The 23497-nt window shown below is 51.5% G+C and overlaps 2 protein-coding genes across 3 annotated transcripts in view; one reads left to right on the top strand and one right to left on the bottom strand.

The window, feature by feature from the left end:
• Positions 1–2202: 2202 nt before the first annotated feature.
• SCNN1G (sodium channel epithelial 1 subunit gamma) lies at positions 2203–16536 on the bottom strand. The gene is made up of 12 exons (XM_080384398.1): positions 15997–16536; positions 14884–15178; positions 14286–14479; positions 13228–13331; positions 12607–12770; positions 9531–9629; positions 8194–8311; positions 7629–7707; positions 7486–7543; positions 7065–7126; positions 6788–6863; positions 2203–6379 (listed from the first exon to the last, which is right to left on the bottom strand). Exons 1-12 carry the CDS (start codon positions 16311–16313, stop codon positions 5990–5992), a joined length of 1956 nt encoding a protein of 651 aa, XP_080240524.1. The 5' UTR covers positions 16314–16536; the 3' UTR covers positions 2203–5989.
• A 410-nt stretch (positions 16537–16946) lies between these two features.
• Positions 16947–23497, top strand: part of USP31 (ubiquitin specific peptidase 31) — a 34410-nt gene continuing 27859 nt past the window's right edge. The window contains exon 1 of one of the 2 annotated variants that reach the window (XM_080384395.1): positions 16947–17676. In XM_080384395.1, coding sequence (XP_080240521.1) covers positions 17083–17676 — 594 coding nt within the window. In that variant the 5' untranslated portion in view covers positions 16947–17082. The other variant, XM_080384396.1, reaches the window with a different exon arrangement.

The following is a 23497-nucleotide window of genomic DNA, read 5'->3' as shown; positions in this document are numbered from 1 at the left end:
GCAGCTTCTGCAGTTGTGGGTCTGCCTCTGACTCATGCTTGCCTGAAACCACTCGGGCACTGCCATGGCTTGGGCCTGTGCTGGGGATGCTCTGGCTCCTGGCAGCCCTCCTGGGGCTGAGGCTGCTTGAAAACGTTTCTGCAAAGGCACAGACTGGGCTGGTGGGGATGGCTCAGACCTGGCATCTGCTGTGGGGCACTGCCCCAGCTCCAGCCACGTGGTGCTCACCGCTGCGGTGTCACCCCGGATGGGCAGTGGGATTTTCAAACCAAGGCATCGATTTTGTACAATAAAGTACCCACCTGCTGGCACCCTCTGTATCACACACCTGGCCGCCGCAGCCCCCCGAGCCGGTTTGAGCCCCAGGAGCAGTGCTGCGCGGAGGCTCTGCCTGCAGCTCCAAGCAGAGGGAAGACCCCGCTGCGTGTCGAGAACGCCTGGTGCTTTAGTGTGTCACTGGTGGGCCATGGGGTCTGGTGGCAGCTGCGGCTGCTGCTGGTGGGCTAGCACCGATTTCCTGGCCCGTGGGGCTTCGGGTGAGTGGGAGGCACGGGTGGGCTCTCGCAAGGCAGAGCCCCTCACTTGGGTGTTTCCCGGGAGGTCTGATGGGAGAGCACAGCAGCAGCAGAGCTGCCGTAGCCCTGCGAGCTCCTTCATGGGTGTCTCAGGAGAAGTCTCTGGATAGTTACAGAGCTGGCTCACCCTGCCCTGAAGGTGAAAGGGTAAAATTAAGACATCCACAGTCTCCAGTCCTGCCCCTGCTGCCCCAGAGCTGCGCCTTATTGCAGGGCACAAGGGAGGATGTGAGCCTGGAATGGTTTTCCATAGGCATGTGCTGGAGATGCCTTTTCCCAGCTCAGCCCCATTTACATTAATGAGGCATTTAACTCCCAAACCTGTTTGTGGACCACTGCAAAGTCATCCTGCCCGGGCAGGGGCTGGGCAGCCTTTAACCCCGTGGGTGCTGCCCTGCTGCATCTGCTGGGAGCAGCTTTGGGCAGCCATCCCTTCGTGCCGAGGGTGGCTGGAGTCACCCTCCTGGCTGCCATCCCCGGGGCTGCTGTCCCCATGGGGCTGCCCGGGCCTGCTGGGGTTGGGATGGTGTCGGGCTGGGTCTCAGATGTGGACTTATTGTTCATTGTCACATCCTGGACAGGTTTTTCATCCCAGTTGACTAGGAGGTTTGATGCTCCCATTTTTGTCTGGATTAGGAGGTGAAATTCTGTCTGACAGGGAAACCACAAATCCTCCCTGTGTTTGGCCTCCCTGTCCTTGAGTCACTTTTGTGCTGCCTGTTCATGCCAAGCAGTGAAACAAGCAGAGTCAGGGTGAGAGTCTTGCTTTCCACCCAGGAAAAGCCTTTGCCCAGCAGTTTTCATTCTCAAAAGTACTTAAGCAGCAAGTCCCACTACTGCAACCGGAGTTTGCAGAGCTGCCCCTCTCTTCACGATTTTCACAGCAGGTGTGTGCACCCGTGTGCCAAAGCAGCTGGGAGCACTGGGAAAGCCACCAGCAGGCGAGGCCAGCAGCAGGACTGCGGCGTGCTCTGTGCTTCCACCAAAGCTTGGACAAACAAGTCTCCAAACTGTTTGAAGGGGCAGGACAACCTGTGCAGCCTTTGCAGTGCTCCCCTGGGGGGTGGCGGTGGGTCAGGGCAGAAACCACAGAAATCAGATGCTCACAGGTGAAACAGCTGAGCTGTTTGCCTTAGGGTGGGCTGGACAGATTTTTTGGAAAAAAACTCCCAAATTTGGTCCATGCTCCAAAGGCTGTTATGGGGTAATTGTGTATTAAGCGAAGCAAAGCTGGTGCTGGGCATGGCCAGCAGACTCCATGCCACGGTGCACAGAGGTGCCGGTTCCCAGCAGGACGGAGAAGGACTGGCAGGCTCCCTGTGTTTGCAAACCCCGTTTCTGTCTGGGCATCACCCACTGGGAGAGGCACCTTCTCTGTGCAGCTGGATTTTCCTCCTCCTCAGCAGCCTCCCCCTGCTCAGCAGCTCCTCCATCACCCCACACTTTTCCTGTCCTGGCAGTGGCTACTGCTGGGAGCTGCAGAAGAGCTGAGCGAGGTTCTCCCACTGCACCTCCTCTCCTCCAAAGGGCCGGTCCTGGCATGCAGGCACCTTTCCCGGTGAGTCACTGGCACCTGCCTGCTGCAGGTTTGTTTCAACACCCCTCCCCAGCCTGGCTTTTCGCCTGCGATGCTGCCTGCACCTTCACCATGTTTTTGGGTACCCTGCAGTGCCATGAAGCCAAAGCTGTGGGTTTGTGGGGCTGGGGGCATCGTCAACCCCACCTGAGAGGCTGCACGCTGTGACCACGGCCAGGTCTGGTAGGGAGAGGCAGGTCTATCCCAGGGCTGGGGGGTGAATGGGGGGCTGCCTGCCCCTGTGCTCTGCCTGGGGCTGGTTGGGCTCCCATGGGTCTCCTGGGAACGCTGTCCCCATGGGAAGAGAGCAGGCTTCCCACCTGACCCTCGGAGCACCAGCTGGAGGGGTTGGCCGAGGGGGTACTGCCGAACCACACATTTTGCTGCCTGGTGTTCCCATAAATGCCAAGCTGAGTTTCTCAGACACTTTGGGCTCATGATATTTAGCATGTGTCAGACCTGATTCTCATACTATTCCAGGTAGTTTTCTGTGTTTAAGATGACTCAAGAGTTCAGTAGAGTTCCGTGTTTAATTCACGATGAAGTAATCCATTTCTGTAGCTACTCCATGGCTTTCTGCCTCCTGAGGATTATTCATACAAGCAAAAAAGGTGCTGCGCCTTCCCTGAGAAGGAAATGCAAAAAGCACCTACATAAACCTGTGCTTTTCCAGAGTTTAAAGCGAATGTTCCTGCCAAAAAGCGCCTGTTAGGACACACGCCCTGGGTTACTGACCAGAGGGGCCTTGCGGGCACTTCGGCAGCCTTGCTGTCAACCAGGTGATATTTTCCTTATTAGAACTGCAGTTGCCGGGCATGAAGTTTGACCCATCAGTACAATGGCTTTCTTGCAGGATTGTCACCACTTAGTTTATTTCAAAACTTTTTATTTTAGAAAGCCTTTGTTTTGCCCTGTGAAGCCTTTAAAAATACAAGGCTTTCTAAAATAACCAGTCTGAAGCATCATCTGCTTTATAGCCCTCACCAAGGTCTGGCTTTGCTCTAGCAAATGCATTACTGGAAGGCTTTGTCTGTGTGGCAAATCCTCTGGCACCCAAAGAAAGACTCAAGAACCAGCCTGCGGCATCCGCACAACACAGCTTCTGGCTGCTGCTGTGGTGGGAAGCGTGGCTGCTGAGGAGCGCTGGGGACACAGCTGCCCTCTGAAGCCATGTCCCCTCAGCTGGTCCTGGGCTGCACCAGCCCCCAGCCCCTTCTCTGACTGTGGCAGCCGAGTGCTCTGCATGATGCTCTGGGCAGCAGCTGTGGGCAGTTTTCTCCCTGTCCAGGAGGTGATTGCAGGATTGAACCCAGCTGTTGGTGCTAGAGGGTTGCTGGGAGCTGGGCAGAATCACCTGAGCAGCCTGAGAGGAAGAGGAAGCCCTGTGTGAGCAGGCTCAGCAGCGAGCTGCAACCCTACAGCCCCCCTTGGCACTGCCCGCAAGCAGCAGGGAGCGAACCTTGCAGGCCCCCGGAGAGCTGCACTCTATCGAGCACCACTGCACTCGCAGGTACAGATGAGGAACAGAACAATCGTGGTTATGTCCCGCTTGGCAGTGCTTGCTTGCTTGGGAAAAAGCAACGAACATCACCCAGGGGGGTGTCCCTGCTCCTGCAATGTCCATCGGGGCTGTGCTTCTGAGGGGGTGGAAGCAGAATGGACCCCAGCAGCTCTGCCTCTGAAGGGCCTTAGGCAGGTGTCACTGAGCCAAACCAGCTCCTGGATAAAGGACCAACAAATGGGCAAGGAAGGAGGTTCTTGTAAGACGTTCTCTGGCTCTGGTTTGCTGCTGTTTCTACCACCGCTGTGCTAGTGACAGCTCATGCCTGCAGTGCAAACAGGGAGGTGGCCCTGGCTTGCACTAGCAGCTGTTTTTCTCTGGGTCCGTTTTGCTGCAAATGGGGCAAGTCCAGTGGAACAAGCGATGTTATTTGCTGCTGTGTTCGAGAGGCGATGGGGACAAGGAATGGTTTGCACTCTAACACTCTCTCTGTGTTAGAGAAAGGGCTCTGAGGCAGAGCAAACCCCATTCTCTTCTCCTGCAGTCTCCCAGGGACTGTCCAGGAGTGGAACTGCCTGGGGACACCTGAGGTTCCAGCACCTTCAGTCACTTTGCTGGCTAATGCTGCTTTCTGAAACGCTTGCACCCCCACCCTGCTCCACAGCCAGGTCTAGCAGCAGCCTGCAACGCACCGGACCTCTGCAGAGGAGCTCAGCACCTGGCAGCCCCAGGGCAGGCACAGACAAGTCTCATAATCTCTTAGGACGCCTGCAAGGAAGTAACACCTATCGCTGATATACAAAAAAAACCCCACCAAAAAAACAAACAAAAAAACCCAAACCAAAGCAGTTATTCAAAAATATATCTTTATTTTTTTCCGTTTATCAGCTATTTAAATAATTCAGTTAAAATATGTTTTATTGCACATTAAAGAACCTTTCTGGATTCTCACTGTCCTAAATAAAATAAGCTTATAAAGCGAAAGGAAAAGAAAAACTTTCTGACACACACAAACACACAGAGGCCCTGAATCACTCTTGCTCTATAGAACCCTAAGCAGCCAACCCAGTGTAGGCTATATTCATCCTCAACATCTATACAGCGTGCTCTAGGCAGCCAAGAATTGGCAATGGTAGGAGTCAGGTGCAGGGCTGGGAGCCAGGGGGAGGGTGCTGCCACCTCAGCTGGGTGCCCAGGTCTCTCCGCAAGACCCTGGCAGGTGCAGGCAGCAGCCTCCAGCTTGCCCACAGCACTGGGAGGATCTGGAGCGATGGAAGTAGCACAGGAGGCAAAGTACAGGTGTTAATGCAGTACCATCGAATGGAGGGAGCATATGCAAGGTGGGTGACACACCAGTGGGACAGATGTATCCTATGGCCACCTCCTTTCAGGGCTGCATGCGGAGCCCTGGGCAGCTCCGCGTGGCTCCGTCCCCTCACCGGGGCAGGCAGCTGGGGTGGTGAGCCAGGGGGCTGCAGGAGGGAATTCCTTGCCTGGGGTTGAGCAGGAAGAGCAGCCAGCTCCCTTTGAGGGTTCTGGGAAGTCACGTGTGGCCAAGGCCACATGCTGTTTAACGAGCTCCTCTGAGGTGGTGTTTAATGGCCGGGTTAAGTGATGTTAAATGAAATAAGCTTGCAGAGTATGCAGTTCATCATTGTGATCTGAATTAGATTTCATGCCCTTTTCAGGTGATTCTTTTGGGATGACTTAAGTTCTGTGTAATAACTTGCTCTACAAGCACACCTATGGCTATCCTATCTTTCCATCTCAGAACAAGGAGCTCTTCAGGCCACCTCTAGAATCAGGTTCCTAATCAAAATTCAACTTAAGAGCTTTCCTTTTATCCATTTTGTGCTCTTCCCAGACCTTTGTCATACCCCTTCCTACAAATGTCATGCTACATTCCTGAAAGCCCTGGGTTTTTCCCACAAGTCAAGCCACACAGCAGAGAGCAATTAGCATAAATACTCCATGTGGCATCAATCTTCCGCTGTGGAGTAATTCCTGCCCGCATATAATGGGGTGTGTGCAGTTGGTTGCTAATGCATGCCTCTGTCTGGCAAGACATCCCAGCTCAGTGCCACATCCTGCTCCAGCCACGTCCTGCAGTGATTAACTTGAGAATTGATGCTGCTTGAAATTCCTAATGTCTCTGAGCCCTTGGCTTTTGTGTCTGAGCTTTGCTCAGAGAAGCTTTGACTGCAAGTTCAATCCCTGAATAAGGGTCTGACCCGACAGCCCTTCAGTGCTCGTTTGGATGCATGCCTTTCACCCCTGGATACGTGGATCCAGCACCCACCTCTTATTTTGGCACCTGGATGGGTGGATAAATAGGCGTCAGTGTTGCCCAGCCTCCAGCGTATCGGGCAGCTGCTCTGTGAAGGCAGTCTCTAGCCGCAAAGTGCTGTAATTGGGGGGGGGAGTCCTGGGCAAGGGGTTATCCTGTGGCAACGGCAGGCGGAGGGCGGTGTTGAAGGTGGGCAGGTCCTCATCCATGCAGACAGGGTTGTCGTGGCCCTGCCTCTCCAGATCACTGGCCTGCGGAGCCTTCCCTGACCGGTCCCGTTTGCGGTCGTTCCACCATTTCTTTGCCTTTTGCCATTGGCGCCGCATGACGATGGAAAGCGAATCAATGAAGAAAACCTCGACGATCTCAATGACACAAACAACTGAGCAGCTCATCCAAAGGCCCAGCTGGCCTCCGAAGTTGGAAAGAAGAATGACGAGCTGGAAGAGAAGAGAGCACAAGGTTATTGGCTCCTGTGGGCGCCAGGCACACATCCACGGCATGGTTATGGCATGCAGGGAGGCTGTGCCAAGCTAGGGCACCCAGGCTTTCCTGAGCACTACTAATGCAGCAGGTCCTTCCTCTGCTGCCTCTGTTACCCTCTGCTGCTGCAGTTACTTCGGGCAGCCCTCAGGCTGGCCCGGTGCAGGGTTTGGGGCTGGACAGTTAGAAAAGCAGCCCCAGGTAAAAGGGCAGGACTGGGCGCCCTGGGTTGCACTGTCCAAGAACAGTTTCCTGTCCCTGCCTGGATGGGACCACTTCTCTGGCCAGATGAAAACTTCCAGCCTGTCTGGGAGGAAGAGCCACGTCTTCCTGGGGCTGAGCAGGGACATGCTGCGCTCGCTTACTGTGTTGGCAGGATTCTCTGAAATGAATCTCTCATTCAGGTCTTTGTAAAACACCATGAGGTTTGCAAGGTCCGTCCTGAGAAGAGAAACAGAAGGCAAACTGAGGGTTTAGTAAAACAATAACATGAAACATACTGAAAAACTATGCAAATAACCAGTTGGACCAGTAGGGCTGGGCCGCTCTAAGGGAGCTTTTTCCTCAATTGCCATCATTAGGGCTGCTGAGATTATATCTGAGCTTGAGGTGCAAGCTAGAAACACATACATGGAAACTTACTTGTTCAGTTTCTTGTTGATTTTTTGCCCTTTGTCCCAAGAGAGAACTCGAAGCATCCAGTCCTGGAAAACATGACAGAAAATACTGCTATAGCTGTGTGTGCTTGTGTAGAAATCCTTCAGAAACAGCGCTCACGCTCCATAGCTCCTTGGACCAGTGCGGGTGCCAGAACTGAATGCATGTGATGGGCCACCTGTCTCCGAGGTGATCTCCCATCCCACACGACAAATTTTAGTTTAATGGTGAGCTCCTGGAGGGGAAGCCCTAACCTGGATGTTACAAACCCAGCTTTTGGGAGGAGCATCATCGAAGTGCTAATGAATACCCCAGGGCCCCACTGCTTCTGCGCTGAACTGCTGGGTTTATTTAATGCCTTGTTATGCCATGCTGCTGTCACGGCGGAGTGTAATTAGGAACTGACCTCTGACACGGTGGATGGCCACTGGGCGATGCTGGTGGTGAGCGCCCATTCCTTGAAGCTGGAGAGAGAGACAGGCTGTCAATTGTGAGCTTGAACTCCCATGCACACACAGCATTTTATCTCTGGTCGTGGGCAGGACTTACCTGCAGGCATCTTTGCAGATTTGCTGGCAGCCCAGCTGCTCCTTCACAAACTTTTCGTGCAGCCTGTAGTAGCAGTACACTGCAAGAAAGGACATGTGTATGGGAAGCTGGAAAGAAAAGCAATGATCTTTTGCTACCTGTGCTGCGGTGGAGCTTCTGGGGTGTAGGTAGCCTTTGTGGCCATCACCTACGTGGTAGGAATAAAAAGATTTACACTATAAATATTGCAAAATACTCTGAGAAGTGGTTGTCACTTGCTGTAGGCACAAACAATTGCGTCACCCGGTCAAGTCTTCCATTGACGCTTCTGTGGTGTGCACAGATGACAAGCAATAAGGACAACCGTCAGAAACAAGTCAATCTAAATAAGAGAGGCAGTTTAAGGCTCTGCAGTATGGGGTCTTAAGTGGGCTAAGGCAGATTTGCCTCTTCCCAGAGCACTGCGTGGCTGGGGAGGTGCTGGGTGCAGGCAGAGCTGTGCTGGCCAGGGATCGTGCTGTGGACGGATGTGGCTCACATCGGGTAGTTGAGGCACGTGCAGTGCGAGAGGTGTTTGAATACTTACTCCAGTTGGGGTTTTTCTTGTAGTTGCAGTACTCTGCCCCAGCAGGTAAGGGCTGCGCATACTGGGCACAGCCACACGAGTCCACCATGGCCTTCTGAAAACAGGAGTGCAGGCAGATCTGGGGGAGATAAACCAGGAGTTGGTGAGAAGCACAGTCTGCTGCGCTTCTGCAGCACCAAGGTCCAGGCTCATATGCACCTAAAAACATCCTCTGTTTATGATAGTAGCGATAAGATGGGAACCCTGTTTCTCTGGGCCTTCATGCTCTGTTGTTAGTGAATACAAATACAGGCAGAAAGTGCCGTGGAGGATTTAGGCTCTAGTGCAAGAAATAAGAATATAACCTCCTCCCAGAGGTGGTTTCTGTGAATGCCCCCACTTCTCTTATAGACACTAAAAGCTTCAGTGTTGCTATTGCTCTTTCCCCAGCCAAGGAGGAGGTTTTCTGTCTACCACAGCATGCGGTCCATGAATCAACAACTAGGTGTGGGAAGTGACTCACTGGTGAAAATGTTCACAGCTTCGACCAAATTGTGTTAGTGCATATTTGGAGACCTGAAGTTGTAAGGATTTATAGGGTGATAGAGTCAGTGTTTTGCGCTAAAACACTTAATCAGCTGGAACAAGCAGGAACTGAACTTCTCTTTTTGAAATCCCAGTCATCAAGCCTGTTGGTCCCAGTCCCAGCCTTCCTGAGCACTGAGTTTCGGTGAAGTAGTGTTATTAAAAACCTGAGATAATGTCTGTGTGATCCTACCTGGCAATACATCACAGCAGATTTCAGGTATAATACCCCATAAAATAAAACCCCAGCCTAGCCACAGGCTTTGCAGTAGGCAGCAGCTAATATAATTACAATTCTTCAAGTGGAGAGTGCCAGAACAACTGACACTCTCCAAGAGGACCCAATTACAGAAACCATGCAAAATTAGTGGAAACTTACTCTGTAAACAAACATCCTGCTATCTGGATACTGATTAGATGGTATCTGTTATTCTTGGAGTCCTAAAGGTCACAATTTCTGGCTTCAAGGGTTACTAAGCTGCAACATTTACTTGGCCAATATTTTCCAGTCTCACATTGCTTGAAAATTGCCTAATGAGCTGATGTTCTCCCTTTATCTAACAGGGCGCCTAAGGGAACTTCAAACATCAACCACTTAAGAATAAAACTTGGATTTTGAAAAGTGCTGTGATATTTTACATCAGTGGTTAAAAGCAGTGACCCTGTGTCTGGACTAGTCACAATCTCAGATCTTGAACTACAGGAATATTATAAAGGTTTATATGAAGGTAGTTTTCAAGCGACTGGTAAAAAAATATATACAACAGATTTACCTGGAGTGAGTAGCTCTTGTTATAGAGGTTTTCTACTGGTATGTCAGCACCAGTCTCTGTGCAGTCACTGTAGGGTTTGCTCAGCTTGCGAGACCGAGTCTGAGAACCAGAAAAGAACAGACCTTGGGTTTTGGAATTCACAAAGAAACCAAAGGATTTAGTGGCAGTTCATCACAATTCTGAAACTGTAAGTGATGGGGTGGGTTTGAAGAGCATGTTTACCTTTTGCCATCTCAGATGATTTGTCAATCACTTGCCAAAACAAGGTGGGTTTTTTTGGTAATACCTATTTCCTAAAACACTGCTTTGGCTGGATTATCTGCTGTCTTTGTTGAAAACCTCTGCAGGAATGCCAAGATGGTATAATCATAATGCTGACAATTTTTCAAAGCAGAGTAATTTATATATGTGTTTTCTCTCATTGTAAAGTCCTAGGGGTTATGCATCATTTATCCTGGATATATATTTGCATTTTGTGGGAAAGGGGGTTGGTTTTTTTGTTTGTTTGTGGGTTTTTTTTTTTTGCTTTGCTCTGACGAAGACCCACACCTTCCTGAGCTGCTGTTGCATTGGCTGCTCCTGTTCTATGGGTAAAACAGCACTTGAGGCTCCACTAGCGCTCAATGGCACCCCTCTAAAATCACTTTGTATCAGATGCTTGTTATCTCCTTCAGGACTTTTTACAGGTACTGCTTTGACCTTTCTTCTATGATGAATGCTAACACCTTTTCCTGTTCTGCAGTCTCTGCCCAGAGAAAAGAGCTCTGAAATGTCAAGTGCTTGTGCCTGCAAGGTCTGCTGAAACCAGGGCTGGGACCTCAAATGCACAAGACCTGATTCAGGCTACATCATCTGCTTCCTGCAGGCTGCCTTACCCCACTCAGCCCTAAACTCTTACTATCTTTCTGCAGTAATTATCCACTTCATAACAAAGAAAGTGGCCTGAAACCACAAGAAATGTCATCCATTTAAGAATCCATTCACCTATCTTTCTCTACAGAGTTTAAAATTAGGGGCTGATACCCACAAAGGATCAATTTAGTAGGAACCTGAGAAATGCCTGCTTACCTTTAAGGCACTGACTATAGATCTACAGGTTACTGGGTCAAGCCTGATAGCGAGCATTACCATTTTCGTCTGCAGCAATAGAAGGCTATGGGCATGTATGGGGCAAGTCAGGTCTTTTAGGAGGATGCTCAGATCTCTCTTTGGAGGCAACACAGAAATATGGGATTTCAATATCAGAGATGGATGACTTCTGAAAACTGAATGAAACCAGCTTTTAATATGCTTTTAGCTTCCGCCGACAGTCTAATGCCAGGACACCTGCCTCAGTTTGCTGCTGTATTTTCCAGCAGATGATGGATCCTTTGTATAGAATTTTTTTGTCATGGCTTATACTCCTACAAAAGCTTACTTGTTCATTCAGGTACTGAAATAATTTCCAAACTAAATATTTAACTAAAGCACTGAAACTCCTACCAAGCAATGCCTTGTTTGCATTCCAAACATCTTGGAATATTTTTGGAGGCGGGGGGAGAAGTCCTAGTACACAGCAGAAATACGTGAGCAATAACCTACACACTGACGTTCGAATTGGGAAACTGTGACTGCCACCCTCAAGCCTGTAGCGAGCAGCGGCGTGTGTGGCACACATCTGCTGTGTCCTCCTTCGTGTACTTGCGTGCGGGTACAAGGACTGATCCAGCACCTGGGTGCTGCAGCCCTGTACTGACAACCACGACCCCCCTTGGCAGGCTCTCTGGAGTATCCCTTCACTGGCAGTACAGTGATCATCAGCTTTTGTTTTGAGTCCAGAAATCATGTCCAGCTTCTATGTCGGCTGTTACATTATGGTGTAATCAGATCACTTCCTCATGCCAAATCTTTTAAACATAGCCACCGAGATATGGTCAATCTCGTTTTTTTATATCACATGCAACAGTCCAAATCTACTGTGCCAGGAAAACAATACATTAAATAGTGAGACTCTGCCTGCAGTGACTTTCTCCTGTGCGGTGTAAGAGTTATAAAGAACAGTCTTGCGAGACTTTGCCTCCTTTACATCCTTCTGGTTTCAATACCTCCTATTCACTTTTTGTTTGTTAGGTAACATTTATCACAGCCTGTTAGCCCAAGCAGTTGCTGCCACAGTTTTCCAGACAGCTGGAAGATAGTTAACTATTTGCACATTTTAAAAACCATCAGCCCTGTTTTTAATGTCTTTTCTAATGCATGAACTATCTAGATCTGGCACACCCAGCCAGGACAGATAAGCAGGGTGGCTGATGCATTTGACTCAACCATCAGCGAAGAAAAGGCAGAACTAAAATGCTCACTTAACAGCCTATCCAGATGAAAGGGGAAAGTCTGGCTTGCCAGATGGCACCGCTTTCACTTCTCCACCACAGAAAGAAGCCCCTTGGGTCAAATGCCTTGTCTGTGCTACACTAATTGGGTAAATTTGGAGCTGAAGCCCTCCCTGCCCTGGCTGACAGCAACAGCAAGATGCTTCGCTAAGCTGGCAAAGGCAGAGTCACTGCCCACGAGTTTTTTTTTACAGCTGGGATAGCAGAAACTCAGCAAAATGAGACTTACGCCCCCAAAACAGTTAAAAGGGCTGCGCTGCAGTTGTCTCTACAGACCTGACCCTAAAAGGTGTTACCCACAGCTCGAGCTCATTCTCTTCCCCCCTGCCCTGTACGTAACCTGTGTGGGATGCAAACTTGTCTGCTTATTGCTAAAGAAAAACGAGGCACTTAACAACACATTTCTGTGGTTGTGGATTTTGCTGTGAAACAAACAAACAAAAATCCCCTGGAAGCCAAGGGGCTGGAGGAAGGAGAGAACAAACAAAATCCCAATAGCTGTCTGGTTTATAAAGACCTGCTTTTCCACAGTGCTATCACAGCATTTTCCTTGGGGCACTTCAGCTGCCCAGGTGTGAGGTATTAGATGCCTTCCAGCTGCTGGCTACGTTCAAACATCATATCTTCAAACATCATATTGGTTGATATTTACATCTGTTTCAAGGAAATGGTGCCAAGCACCTGGAAACAAGATTGCTGTCACTCACAAAGTGCATTCCTATGGAGGTGGCCGCTGCGGTCTCAATTTCTGTGCCAATGTCTTCAATGAAGGGATATTCGTTTTGGTCATGGACAATGATCTTGGCTCCTGTGGATGTCACCAGGAAGGGGTTGTAGTCTGCTTCGTCTATATACAGAACAACCTGCAATCCTGAAGAACAGAGACAAGGTAGGAGCAGAGTTACACCAGAAGCCAGAGCCAATTTTTCTGGTCTGGGAGAACAGCACAGTTTATTTAATGTTACCTGCACTTAAGTAGAACTATAACAATCAAGCAAAGCCTTTGCAGAGCTACACTGAGACACTCACAGCAAGTAACGTCCCTCTGCGGCCCCAAGTACAGCAAACAAATAATTTCAACCACGTTCTATGGGGACACTTACTCTAAAAAGTTATATAACTGAGAAGCAGTCATTTCAGATGGAAAACATTAGTGATGCAATGATATTATCTTTGTATTCTCTGGCAATAGTTTGCACTAGTTCAAACAAGCATTTCCCCAATCAGCTTGCAAATCTAGAGCCAACACATCAATCACTCTCCAGTAGGATCCAGTTCGCTGAACCGCTTGTTATCGAATAGTTCCTCTGTAAACTCAGTTCCCTTACCGTACTCGCTGCCTCCCGTGGAGGTGCTGAGGATCGTCCCGTTTTCTCCGCTGTTGAAGGTATAGCAATTGCCATGCAGGGGATGATGGAAACGAGTGAAGTGCCTGAAAGAAGCAAATACTGTTACATTGCCCTCTGCAGCGAGAAAATCGGCAGGCTGGGGGATGTTGTTTTGGCAGAGACATAGCAGGACTAGGTGTTTCCTTTCTTCCCGGCCCCCCCACCCCCAAGCAATTTATTTTGCTGAAAGTGTGGATCTTTTAATATCTTTAAACTACATGGAAATATGATCTGGTTTAATAGCCTGAGGAAATTAAAAGTTTAGGAGGTTTTCGTGTGGGAATGGGGGCTGAGAGGTTGGGGGAAGCAGATTTACAGAACTGGCAGGAAGGTGGTGGGGGAACACGACCAAGTCCTCTCATTTGACAGCCAAGCGTCTAAAGGAACACAAATCTTCATTTTTTTAGAAAAGATGTCAGAGCCACTGTCACGCTGGGGAGGCTGAGGACACGCCCTTGTGATTCAAGCAGAGTCCTGTCTTTCCTGTGAATACCCCCTCCCACTCGAGCAAATGTCCTCATTCCAAGAACAGACGTTCTGCATTTGTGTGATTACAGACACAAAATGCCTTCAGTAATGAGTTACAGCGCAGTCTGCTTTGTGCATGGCAGTGGGAAAACCGCTAAACCCGTGTACACGTGCCATCTTATCCCCACAACTGCATGGGAGAACTCTGCTGCTACCCCTAGTATGAAGGGATGACTCCCCTGCTACCCGGACACACAAGAACTGTACTGCCACAGTAAGCAGGTAGATTTGATTCTGCCAAAAAAAAAAAAAAAAAAAAAAGGTTTAACTGAAACGTGGACAGCAGAACACGAAGACAAATGAAATTAAAGAGCATAATCAAAGTTCATAAAGACGCGAATGTTTGCCTTCATTTAAATATGGAAATGGTTCCTGCTGGAATTACCAAATATTCTGCTGCAAATACCAAATATTCAGTTCCTATATATTACATATCTTGGAAATAACCTGTTAAGCTGGCAGGCACTGACCTTTTGTCACAAGATAGGCCATCAAAGAAACATGTCAGTAGCAGGTCATCAGCAGAATAGCTCAATTTTTCTTTAGTCTCCAGGGGAATTTGTGCCATGATGTTCATGTAATGCAGCTTGTACCATTCTTGGATAGCATTAACACCAGAACTGAATGTATAAAGTGCACACTCACTGCTGTTGTTTGCATCGCACTGATAATTACAAAGGGGAAAAAGTGTTTCAGATGAAATGAAATTATGTATTCTACAAGGCACGTGTGATACTGTTTCTCTTCCGCAGTAATAACCAGGTATGAAGTTACAGTGGCACAAAGGGGCATCAAAGACCCTTCATGCAGGGCTAAGATGATCAAGTATTTCAGGCCCAAAGCAAAGCTCACGGGAGGCACTGAGTCTCTTTGGGCAGACTTCAGGAAGGTGTTTCTCCTCCACGGTGCCGGGGACGAATCCACAGGCAGCCACGGTGGCACAGGCGAAAGAGCAGATGGAATAAAGCCACCTAAGCAAGCAGTAAAACTGGCTGGAGGGATACCAACCCAGAACACCCCTTTGTTGCCCCACAAGGAACTTGCTGGCCAAGGAAGAGTGACACTCACCAGCTGAAAGCCGATGATATCATTTGAATCCCCAGAGTTCACTATGGACGAATCCTTGTGAAAGACACTGCCCTCTATTTTCCTCTTGTGGCCACTGCGAAGGTCAGTTGCTGTCCTAGAGAAGTCCTCAAACTTCAGCAGAGGGATCTGTTTGAAGAAGTCACTCCCTGTGCTGTTCCACTCACCCACTGACCGGCGCACCTTGGACTTGCCCTCCGAAAATCCGTAGAAAGTCTCCAAAGCTTTTTTTGTCTCTTTGTCCAATTCAGATAAATAGTCTTTCATGGAACTGTACCTGCATTGGAGACAACATGGTAGAAAGTGACGTCCCATCTCACCTCACCACCTCGCTGCAGCGTTTTGCCCGCTGCGCTGCGAATCTCATTGCTCAGGACAGAAGTCTTTGTCACGGGCTCGCATCGACCTCTTACTACCACATACTACCATAGCTATGCCCAGGGAGAGTTCTCAGAGTGGACCATAGGAAGCAAAGCAGAGCGAATACAGAGAAAGTCCTCACAGATTCCCAAGCCCCTTGGAGGCTGTGTTAGCAAACCCGAGGAGGCAGAGCACGTGCAAATAAAACTTCTGCACCTATGCCAAGAGGCACTGGAGAGCTGGATCACCTGCTGGGACCAGGGTGGGTAGCTGGCAGCAGAACAGATATCGATGTAAAGTGTAATTTGGCAGGAGAAAAAGTACTGTTGACTGATAACGTCAAAGCATCCTATAAGGAAAGAAGGAGGCAACAGAGAGGCGACGGATGTTCCCTTCCCATTCTTTGGCAGACACCGTTGTCTGCAATCCTGGGACTTTGGTCCCGGGAAGAAGGGAATTTGGAGAGAACCACGGAGCTGCCCGGGCATTGTCTGGAGCGGCAAGCTGAAGCGACTGAGCCTCGCTCAGCAGGCAACAGCCGAGGGGCGCCACGGTAACCCGGTGTGCCGGGCACAGCACAGAGGTGGGCGCTACCCGGAGCGCCGCCGAGGGAGACCCCGCGGCTGGGAAGGGCTGGCGGAGCAGCGGGGGCGGCGCGGGGCTGCCAGCGCGGTGCCGGGCTCGCCGCGGGGGGGTGCCCGGGCCGGCCTCCCGCCAGCGCCCCCCGTGCCTTACTTGTAGGGGTTGATGTTGCAGATGGTGACGGCGGGGAAGGGCAGCTTCTGGAACTGGACGGTGACGGAGACCGAGGCGCTGTAGTAATTCATGAGGAGCTCGGCGCACTGCCAGAGGATCAGCCCGACGGCGCTGAGGGTCAGCAGGATCCAGATGAAGCGGCGCAGGCGGCCCCGGGACACAACGATGCGGCGGCAGCCGTGCGTGTTGGTGTTGAGGCAGTACCACCGCATCAGCTCGCTCAGCGTCGGCGCCTGCGGGCCCCTCACCGGCAGCGTCCGCTTGATCCGCGCCGTGATCTTCTTCCCGGGGGCCATGGCACCGGCGGTAGCTGTGGGGAGACACAGCGCGGGCCCTGAGCACGGCCGGGGCCGGGGGGCCCGGCGCCCTCCCGCCGCCGGAGCCGCCCCCGCACTGGGGGGGGCCCCGCTCTCCCCCGGCACCGAGCCGTGAGCCCGGCACCCCCCGCACCGGCAGGCTCTCAGCCCCACAGCGGCGCGTCCCGGCGGCAATAGCGTCCTGCGAGGCACGGCGCCGCGCCTCGCCTCACCTCGGCCGCCCTCCGGTCCCGGCGGGGCCATGCCGCGCTCCCGCTGCCGATGGGGACGGCGGGCGGCCGCCCCGGCCCCTACCCCCGGCCCGCCCCGCCCCGGCCCGGCCCGCCCCGCCCCGCCCCCGCTCGGTGGCCGCGCAGCGCCGCCCCACGGCGGCCGTCGGGGCCGGCAGGAGCGGGCAGGGTGTCGCAGCGAGCGCCAGCGAGAGCCCCGCGGGCCCGCCGGTGGGCGGCACGGCGCGGCGTGGCGCCAGCCCGCTCCCGTCCCGGCGGGGAAGGGGCGGGGCTCGCGGGGTGGGGCGGGGCCGCCCCGGCCGGCCGTGCCAGCAGCAAAGATGGCGGCGCTGCGTCGGCGCCTGCCCGTCGCTAAGGTGGCGGCGCGGTCACGTGCCGGCGCGCTCCGCCCCGCCCGCTGCATGGCGGCGCCGTGAGGCGGCGAGCAGCGGCGGCTGCGGCCCGGCGGGCGGGCGGGCGGGATGCGGCGGCCGGCGGGCTGAGCGGCCGGGCGGGGATGTGCGCTGCGCCGCGCAGCCATGTCGCGGGTGAGCGGCCCCGGGCCGGCCGGCAGCGCCAAGGAGAAGCGCTCCTTCAGCAAGCGGCTCTTCCGCGGCCGGGCGGCGGGCGGCGGCGCCGGCTCGGCCCCGGCCGCCGCCTCGTCCCCGTCCGGGCGGTCGCTCGGGGGGTTCATGAGCCGCGTGCTGAAGACCCTCTCCACCCTCTCGCACTACAGCAGCGAGCCCGAGCCCCGCGGCCCGCACGCCCCGCGCCTGCCCCCGCCGCAGGCGGCCGGCGGCCTGGGCAGCTGCTTCCCGCCGGGCCCGCCTCGCAGCCCCGAGCCCCCGCCGCGGCCCGCCGGCGGCCCCGAGGCCGTGCCTGGCGTGGCGGGGCTGCGCAACCACGGCAACACCTGCTTCATGAACGCCATCCTGCAGTGCCTCAGCAACACCGAGCTCTTCGCCGAGTTCCTGGCGCTGGAGCAGTTCCGCGGCGGGCCACCCCCTGCCGCCCCCAGCCCCGCTGCCGACGGCCCGCCGCCTGCACCCGGCGAGGTCACCGAGCAGCTGGCGCAGCTGGTGCGGGCGCTCTGGACACTGGAGTACACCCCGCAGCACAGCCGCGACTTCAAGGTGAGCGGGGCCGTCGGCCGGAGGGGGCAGCTGCCTCGCCCCTTCGAGGTGGGAAGGCCGAGCGTGAGGCGGCCGCACCTGCCAGGCCTCGTCTGCTCGGCGGTGGCCCTTGGGCGCCTGCCCACCTCGGCCTGGGCCTGCTATGGCCCAACGGTGCCCCTGGCCTGCCCGCAGCACTTGGGGCTGGTGGGAGCGGCTGCCCGGCCCACGCCGGCGGTGACACCAGTGCAGAGGTGTCACGCCACAGGCCGCCCGGTGGCTCCGCTCCTCAGGGTGTGGCAGGGCCTCGTCGCGGTCCTGGCACTTGTACCATGTCAAGAGCCCTCTGGCCTTGCCAGCTACGTGCCAGGGGCTCTGAAGAGCTGTTCGTGCTTGCTGCTGTCCTTCTGGAGAGGCAGACCCTAAGCGGTGGCGGCATGTGGCCAAGGGACAGTGTGCTCCCGTTGTCAGCCGTGGCGGGCAAGCGCCTGCAGTTGAGTGCCTGCAGTTGAGGTGCCGCCGCTGCCTGCCTTACCGAAGGTCTTGAAAGCTGGCTGATGGCTCTGCTGCTTTTTACTGATGGAAGCGTCCATTTTGCTGTTTCATAGCTTTGTCTTGCTGCCGTTAGAAAAGTTGCAACTAATTGTTGTTGTGGCGCTGGAGCCATAAGCGTGCATGGGAGGAGGAGGAGGAGGAGGCGGCTGTTGGGAGCTGTGCCCCACCGTCTCCCAAAGCACTTGGGAGTTTGGGCTGATTTGGGGAACGCACTTCAGGAGTACAAGGTCATAACCTCCTGCTTGTACTAACTTGTGTTTAATACCGTGGCATTCTCCCTGCTGGGGCCCTCGCACCACGGTTTGATCCAACAGTGCTGGCTCCTGCCCTGCCCCGCCATGTAGTGCTCTGCACCACTGTGGGCATTGCGCTTGCCCCAGGAATTGCTGTAGCAGAGGGCATGGCCTTTGCACCTACGGTTTAAAGATGTCCTGCAATGCTTTTGGATGAAATAAGACACAACTGTTTTAAAAGCTTTCCAGGCCTGCCTTGCTTCTTGAAACAGTAAGAATATTGTGAAGTTTTGTTGTGACAGCAATTCCCTGGCATATAAAACTGTTTGGCTGTGTGAAAGAATGAGAGGGTAGGAGGTGGCTTCCAAACCATTAACTTAAAGACCTTTGCTTTAGGGGAGTTTTCTTGCAGAGTGAGTTGGAGAGGGAATGCACAGATGCATGAAAGTACGGCAGAAATGTAGTTTGCACGTTCCTGGGCTCTCTGCCCTCTGTTCAGATGAGGTGCAGGAGCAGGTAGGGCAGTGGGTACTGTCTCTCTGGTCTGCACTCCCTTGGTGTCTGTTGGATGGTGGGATGTCTGAAAAGCTCCTCTGAGGTGTCAATGGTCTTTGTTATGCTGAGGTGTTTGGACTGACACAGGGCCAGCACCCCCTCACTTTGCTTCTCCTGTGTTTCCAGGTGGTTGTGTCCACCCTTACCCACAGCCATGTAGGGGTGTTCCCTGGAGAGCCTAGCAGTTTGCCTTTGGAGTGAGGGTGCCTGTCCTCTCTTGAGGATGCCTGGCACAGGTGGCCACACAGGTGTTGGGTAGGGACCATGTGCAGCTGGTGTTTTCAGAAGTGTTTATTGATGGAGGAGTGCTTCGGATGCTGTTTTGGTGCACCCAGTCCTGGTGGCACTGCGGGGCCCCCACCTTTATCATAGTCTGTTGCTGCACTAGAGTTGTTCTGGCAGGAGAAAAAATTGTGGATTTCTCCTGAGTAATAGCAGGAATAAAAGGTTGGAAAGCAGAATTATCTTTTGCCGGTGTAACTGATAAAATCAAAGGGGAAAGCAGACCACTTTCTGGGCAAGATATGTTGTTGATGCAGGCCTGTGGTAGAGGTGTTCAGATAAGAGTGACAGGAGGAAGAGAAATGGGTCTGTAGATTAAATTAAGGCCATATTGCAAGGGTTGTTTTTTTTTTTTTTTATAGCAGAACTTTCTTTGCTTATTTGCAGGCATCATTAATGGTAAGTGAACGCTCCTCTACTTGTTGCTGATGTAGCTGGAGCCCATCAATCTTCTGCCCGCTAGGTCCCCTGGAGGGTTTTATAAAGCATCTTGCTGTGGGGGATCTTGTCCCAGTAGCTCCTGTTCAGTGCTAAACAATGCCAACAGCCTACATCTTACTCGGAAGGACTTTGCCATTACATCAAGTCCTCGGCTGCTTCCTTACAGGGGTCAATTACTTAGAATAGTAAATTAACACCTCTAAAGACAGTTAAGTAGCCTGAACCTGTTATTAAATTCAGTGTTCTTAATTAATTTTTTTTCAGCAGCAGATTTGCAGCACAGTTAATTTAAAGATGTAAACAACAGGCGTAGATTTGAGAAAAGTGAAAGTTGGCGTTTTCACTCTGGAAACTACTGCTTCTCCCCAAAACAAGAAAAGCAACCCCTCAGGCTTGTTTTGGATAGAGGGTGTAACGTTCTAGATCTGAATGGCTGTAATTGTTTTTAAGGGTGAAAAGTGTTTTCAGGAGAGTCATTTTGCGCTTTTACTCCAACAGTAACAGCTATTGATGGTAATATTTATTTGGTAGTCAAAAAGCTGTTTAACCAGCATGCTTAGAAATCCATGTGTGCTGGTTTTTTTTGCTTTTTTCCCTCTTCTGGCACTGAATATAGCTGGGCAAAGGCAATTCCCAATTCCTAAATACTTATCTGCAGGCACTAAGCATGTTTTGGGATAAAGGATAATACTTATCTTCTTGCTCGTTCTTATATTTGTAGGCTTTTTTCTTGGGGCAGAGGAAATTCTTTTCTAGGAGATTGTCTCTCTGAGTCCTTGTGGACAGAGGCCTTTGAGGGAGCGAGTTTCAAGATGCGCTTACCCTTAGTTGTTTTTTCTTGGTAGAATTTTCTCTCTTTTTAGGTTAGTCTTCAAGAAATAACCCATCTCACAGTTCATGAATCATATAGTCTTGCTGTTAAAAACAAGGCAAATGCAATTAAAACAAGCAGTTTGTATAAAATGGTTTGTCTTTTGCAGGGCTGAGAGAGAGCCTTGCAAGAAGCCAGTGCATGGTGAGGGGAGGTGAAGTGTTCACCCAGCCAGTGGCTAGCACATCATCTCTGGTCAGATCTGCTTGAAGCACAAGGAACTCTGCCAGTTTCTGCATTTTCAACCTGGCACTTCTTTCTGCCACGAGAAAAAATTTTTTTAAGGATTTTTTTTCTTCCCAGTCTGCAGCGTGGATCTGTATGGAGTGTTCTCCAAACTGTTTGTGATGGCTTATCCTTGGGACAAGGATCTGCTGGGGATAGGGCACCAAGGAAGACTTTGGGAGTGCTTGCTGTCTGTGACTGGAATGCGGTGGGAGTTGTAGGTAAAGCTGTGTGTATCTTCTGCTGTTCCTGTCATGGAAGTGCTTGCTGCCCAGGGATGTGTGCTTTGCTTGCTGTGGCTGAGCTGGCAGGAGGTGATGGCAGTGGGGAGGCACATCTTCACAGGGGCTGGAGGAGCAGCAGGAGGCGGCTGCGGAGCAGGAGGTGCAGAAGGTGTAGCAATAGGAAAAGGTCAGGAAAGGAATGGCTGGGACATGGAAGCAGAGGGATTTGGTTCCTTGCGTAGCAGCTCTGGGGCTGGGAGCAGGAGAGAGCCCTGGCAGCCCTTCCCAGGGAGAAGGTACAGAAGCACCGTGGCAGAGGTGATGGATGTTTGCTTTTTATCTCTGCTTTGGATGGCTTTCCTGTTGGTCCTGTGCTCATCTGCAGTTTGTTTTACCGACCTTTTTCTTCCGATTGCTCAGTGGTTTTTATGTTCCTGCCTAAACAAAGCTGCTGCTTTCATAATGAGGGCCAATATTGCAGCTTGTGCTTCCTCTTTCCCCTTTGTGATGGTGTGACAATGGTGACAAACATCTATTGTATAGGCAGTAGCTGTGCTTCGGGCTTGTTTTTTTCCAGGGAGCTGTCCCATTCTGCCTGCAAAGTTCCTGGAAATGTCAGATAGTGAGGACAGAGCGCCTTTTGTAATGGGGGATCTGTCTGCAACGCTCAGAGGTGGTGATGAGGGTCTTAAGTGAGCAGAATTTTTGTTTAAACTAACTGGGCTTGAAAAATTGTATGTACTTACCCAAATCCTCTACCTTTGCCTTCCTTGGAGTTCTGTCTTCCTGTGGATGATGAGGCTGTTTTCTGTTTTGAGGCTTTCTTGGTAGCTAAGCCAGTTGCACACTGAAACATGTTGATGTTTAACAAGACCCTTTGTATGCTAGAACTGTGCTGATTGCATTTTTTTGTCCTACAAGATGAAGACTGCCTTATTTGTATGACCTGCAGTGTGTACAGCAAATACAGCAAAATCAAGATAACTTGTTTGAGTTGGCTTATCAAGAATTAGATCTGAACCCAGAAAGAATCCCTGTTAGTAGAGCACGGATTATTGTGCAAGCTTAATAGTGCTGCTTCCATTTTTGTTTATTTATTTTTAAACCTGTGCTTAGTATAAGATTTCATCCTAGCTGTGTATAACTCTTGCATTTCCAAAACACAAGCGTCTTGAAACTGTACTTGGTGTAAATACCACACCTGGGGCAAGCAGTCTGTCAACTGTGTTGGTCACTTCTTTGTGAATTAATAAATATCTTCTCTGGATTATGAAGGAACTGCAAAGTGTTGACACACTCAGTACCTTTACCTTCTGTTGCAGATTAAATGACAGTCGTTGTCAGCAAGGGACTGCTTGGTGCAGTTCAGACATTGGAAGCCTTCAGTCCTGTACCTGGAGCTGTTAGCCATGAGCTCTTGCACTCACTAGAGCCCTTGTCCTTTGCTAATGGGACCAGTTATATATGAAGTGGGATCCCCTGGATCATATTTAATTATATTGCTTTCTGCCTAGCACAGCTATCACTTTTTTTTTTTTATTCTGGACAGTGTCAACTGCTTATTCCTGAACTATTTCTGTGGGTAGCAGGCCATCCTCCCTTTATGCAAAGATATGGCAGAATGGGACATGAAGGACCCTTCACTCTTCCCTCCTGGTCCCTGGTCTCTTGGTTCATGGTGTTTCGGTTCCTGTGTTCATCTAAAAGGGCTTTGAGTGGGGCTGGGTAACATGGGATCTTGAAGTGCGTGTTCCAGTTCAGTCCAGGTGTTCCCAGGTTTGGCATTGCAATGGGGAGACTTGTCCTAGAGCTGCTCTGGGATTTGGAACTGACACACTTTACTTGAAACAAAAAACAAGTTACAGATTTCTACATCATTATTGTGACACTGGAGCATGCTTCTATCCTCACTGAGATCACAAAGGACTTTGGCAGTCTTTCCACATTAGTTTTTTTTAGTGTTAATGATCAATAAGATGCAAGTACGTTATTGTGTGTGTGTGTTTCGTTTTTTTTTTTTTACTTTTGCTTTTTTCTTTGCGTATGTTTCCTTACAATTTCTTTACTGTGTCACCACAGCCACCCTGCCCCCCACCCCCAACCCCACAGTAAAGGGTTTGCTGCAGCAAGATCCTGGTTGCCTTAACATAGTAGTCTGATCTACATGACAAATCCAAAGGCTTTTCTGGGGATTTCTGGGTTATACTTAAAACTTGCATCTGAGTCAGTACACCAGAAGGCCGGGGGAGCACAGCGCCGAGCTGCAGTCTGGAGGTCAGATGCTGGTTTGCTGAGGGGATTCTGCTGGTGGGGGGAAGCAGAAGTGGTGTGGCTGCTTACCTCCAGAAGTCCAGGAGGTGAGCAGAGGGAAGGGCGAGGGGGAGGCAGGGGAAGAGACGCCAAGGTAGAGCAGCTCTGCCTCGCTGCGAGGCGGCCCTGGGGACTGATGGCTGGAT

Source organism: Falco punctatus (genome assembly GCF_963210335.1).
Source record: "Falco punctatus genome assembly, chromosome: 4".
Classification (NCBI taxonomy): domain Eukaryota; kingdom Metazoa; phylum Chordata; class Aves; order Falconiformes; family Falconidae; genus Falco; species Falco punctatus.
This window is presented reverse-complemented; position numbering and strand designations above follow the sequence as displayed.

Excerpts from the sequence above, each read along its gene's own strand:
- SCNN1G (XM_080384398.1), bottom strand. The coding sequence starts at position 16,313 with ATGGCCCCCGGGAAGAAGATCACGGCGCGGATCAAGCGGACGCTGCCG. Across the intron at positions 15,179-15,996 it reads TGCAACATCAACCCCTACAA|GTACAGTTCCATGAAAGACT; the intron begins GTAAGGCACGGG and ends TCTCCAATGCAG. Across the intron at positions 7,708-8,193 it reads CAAGAAAAACCCCAACTGGA|TGTACTGCTACTACAGGCTG; the intron begins GTAAGTATTCAA and ends CCTTTCTTGCAG.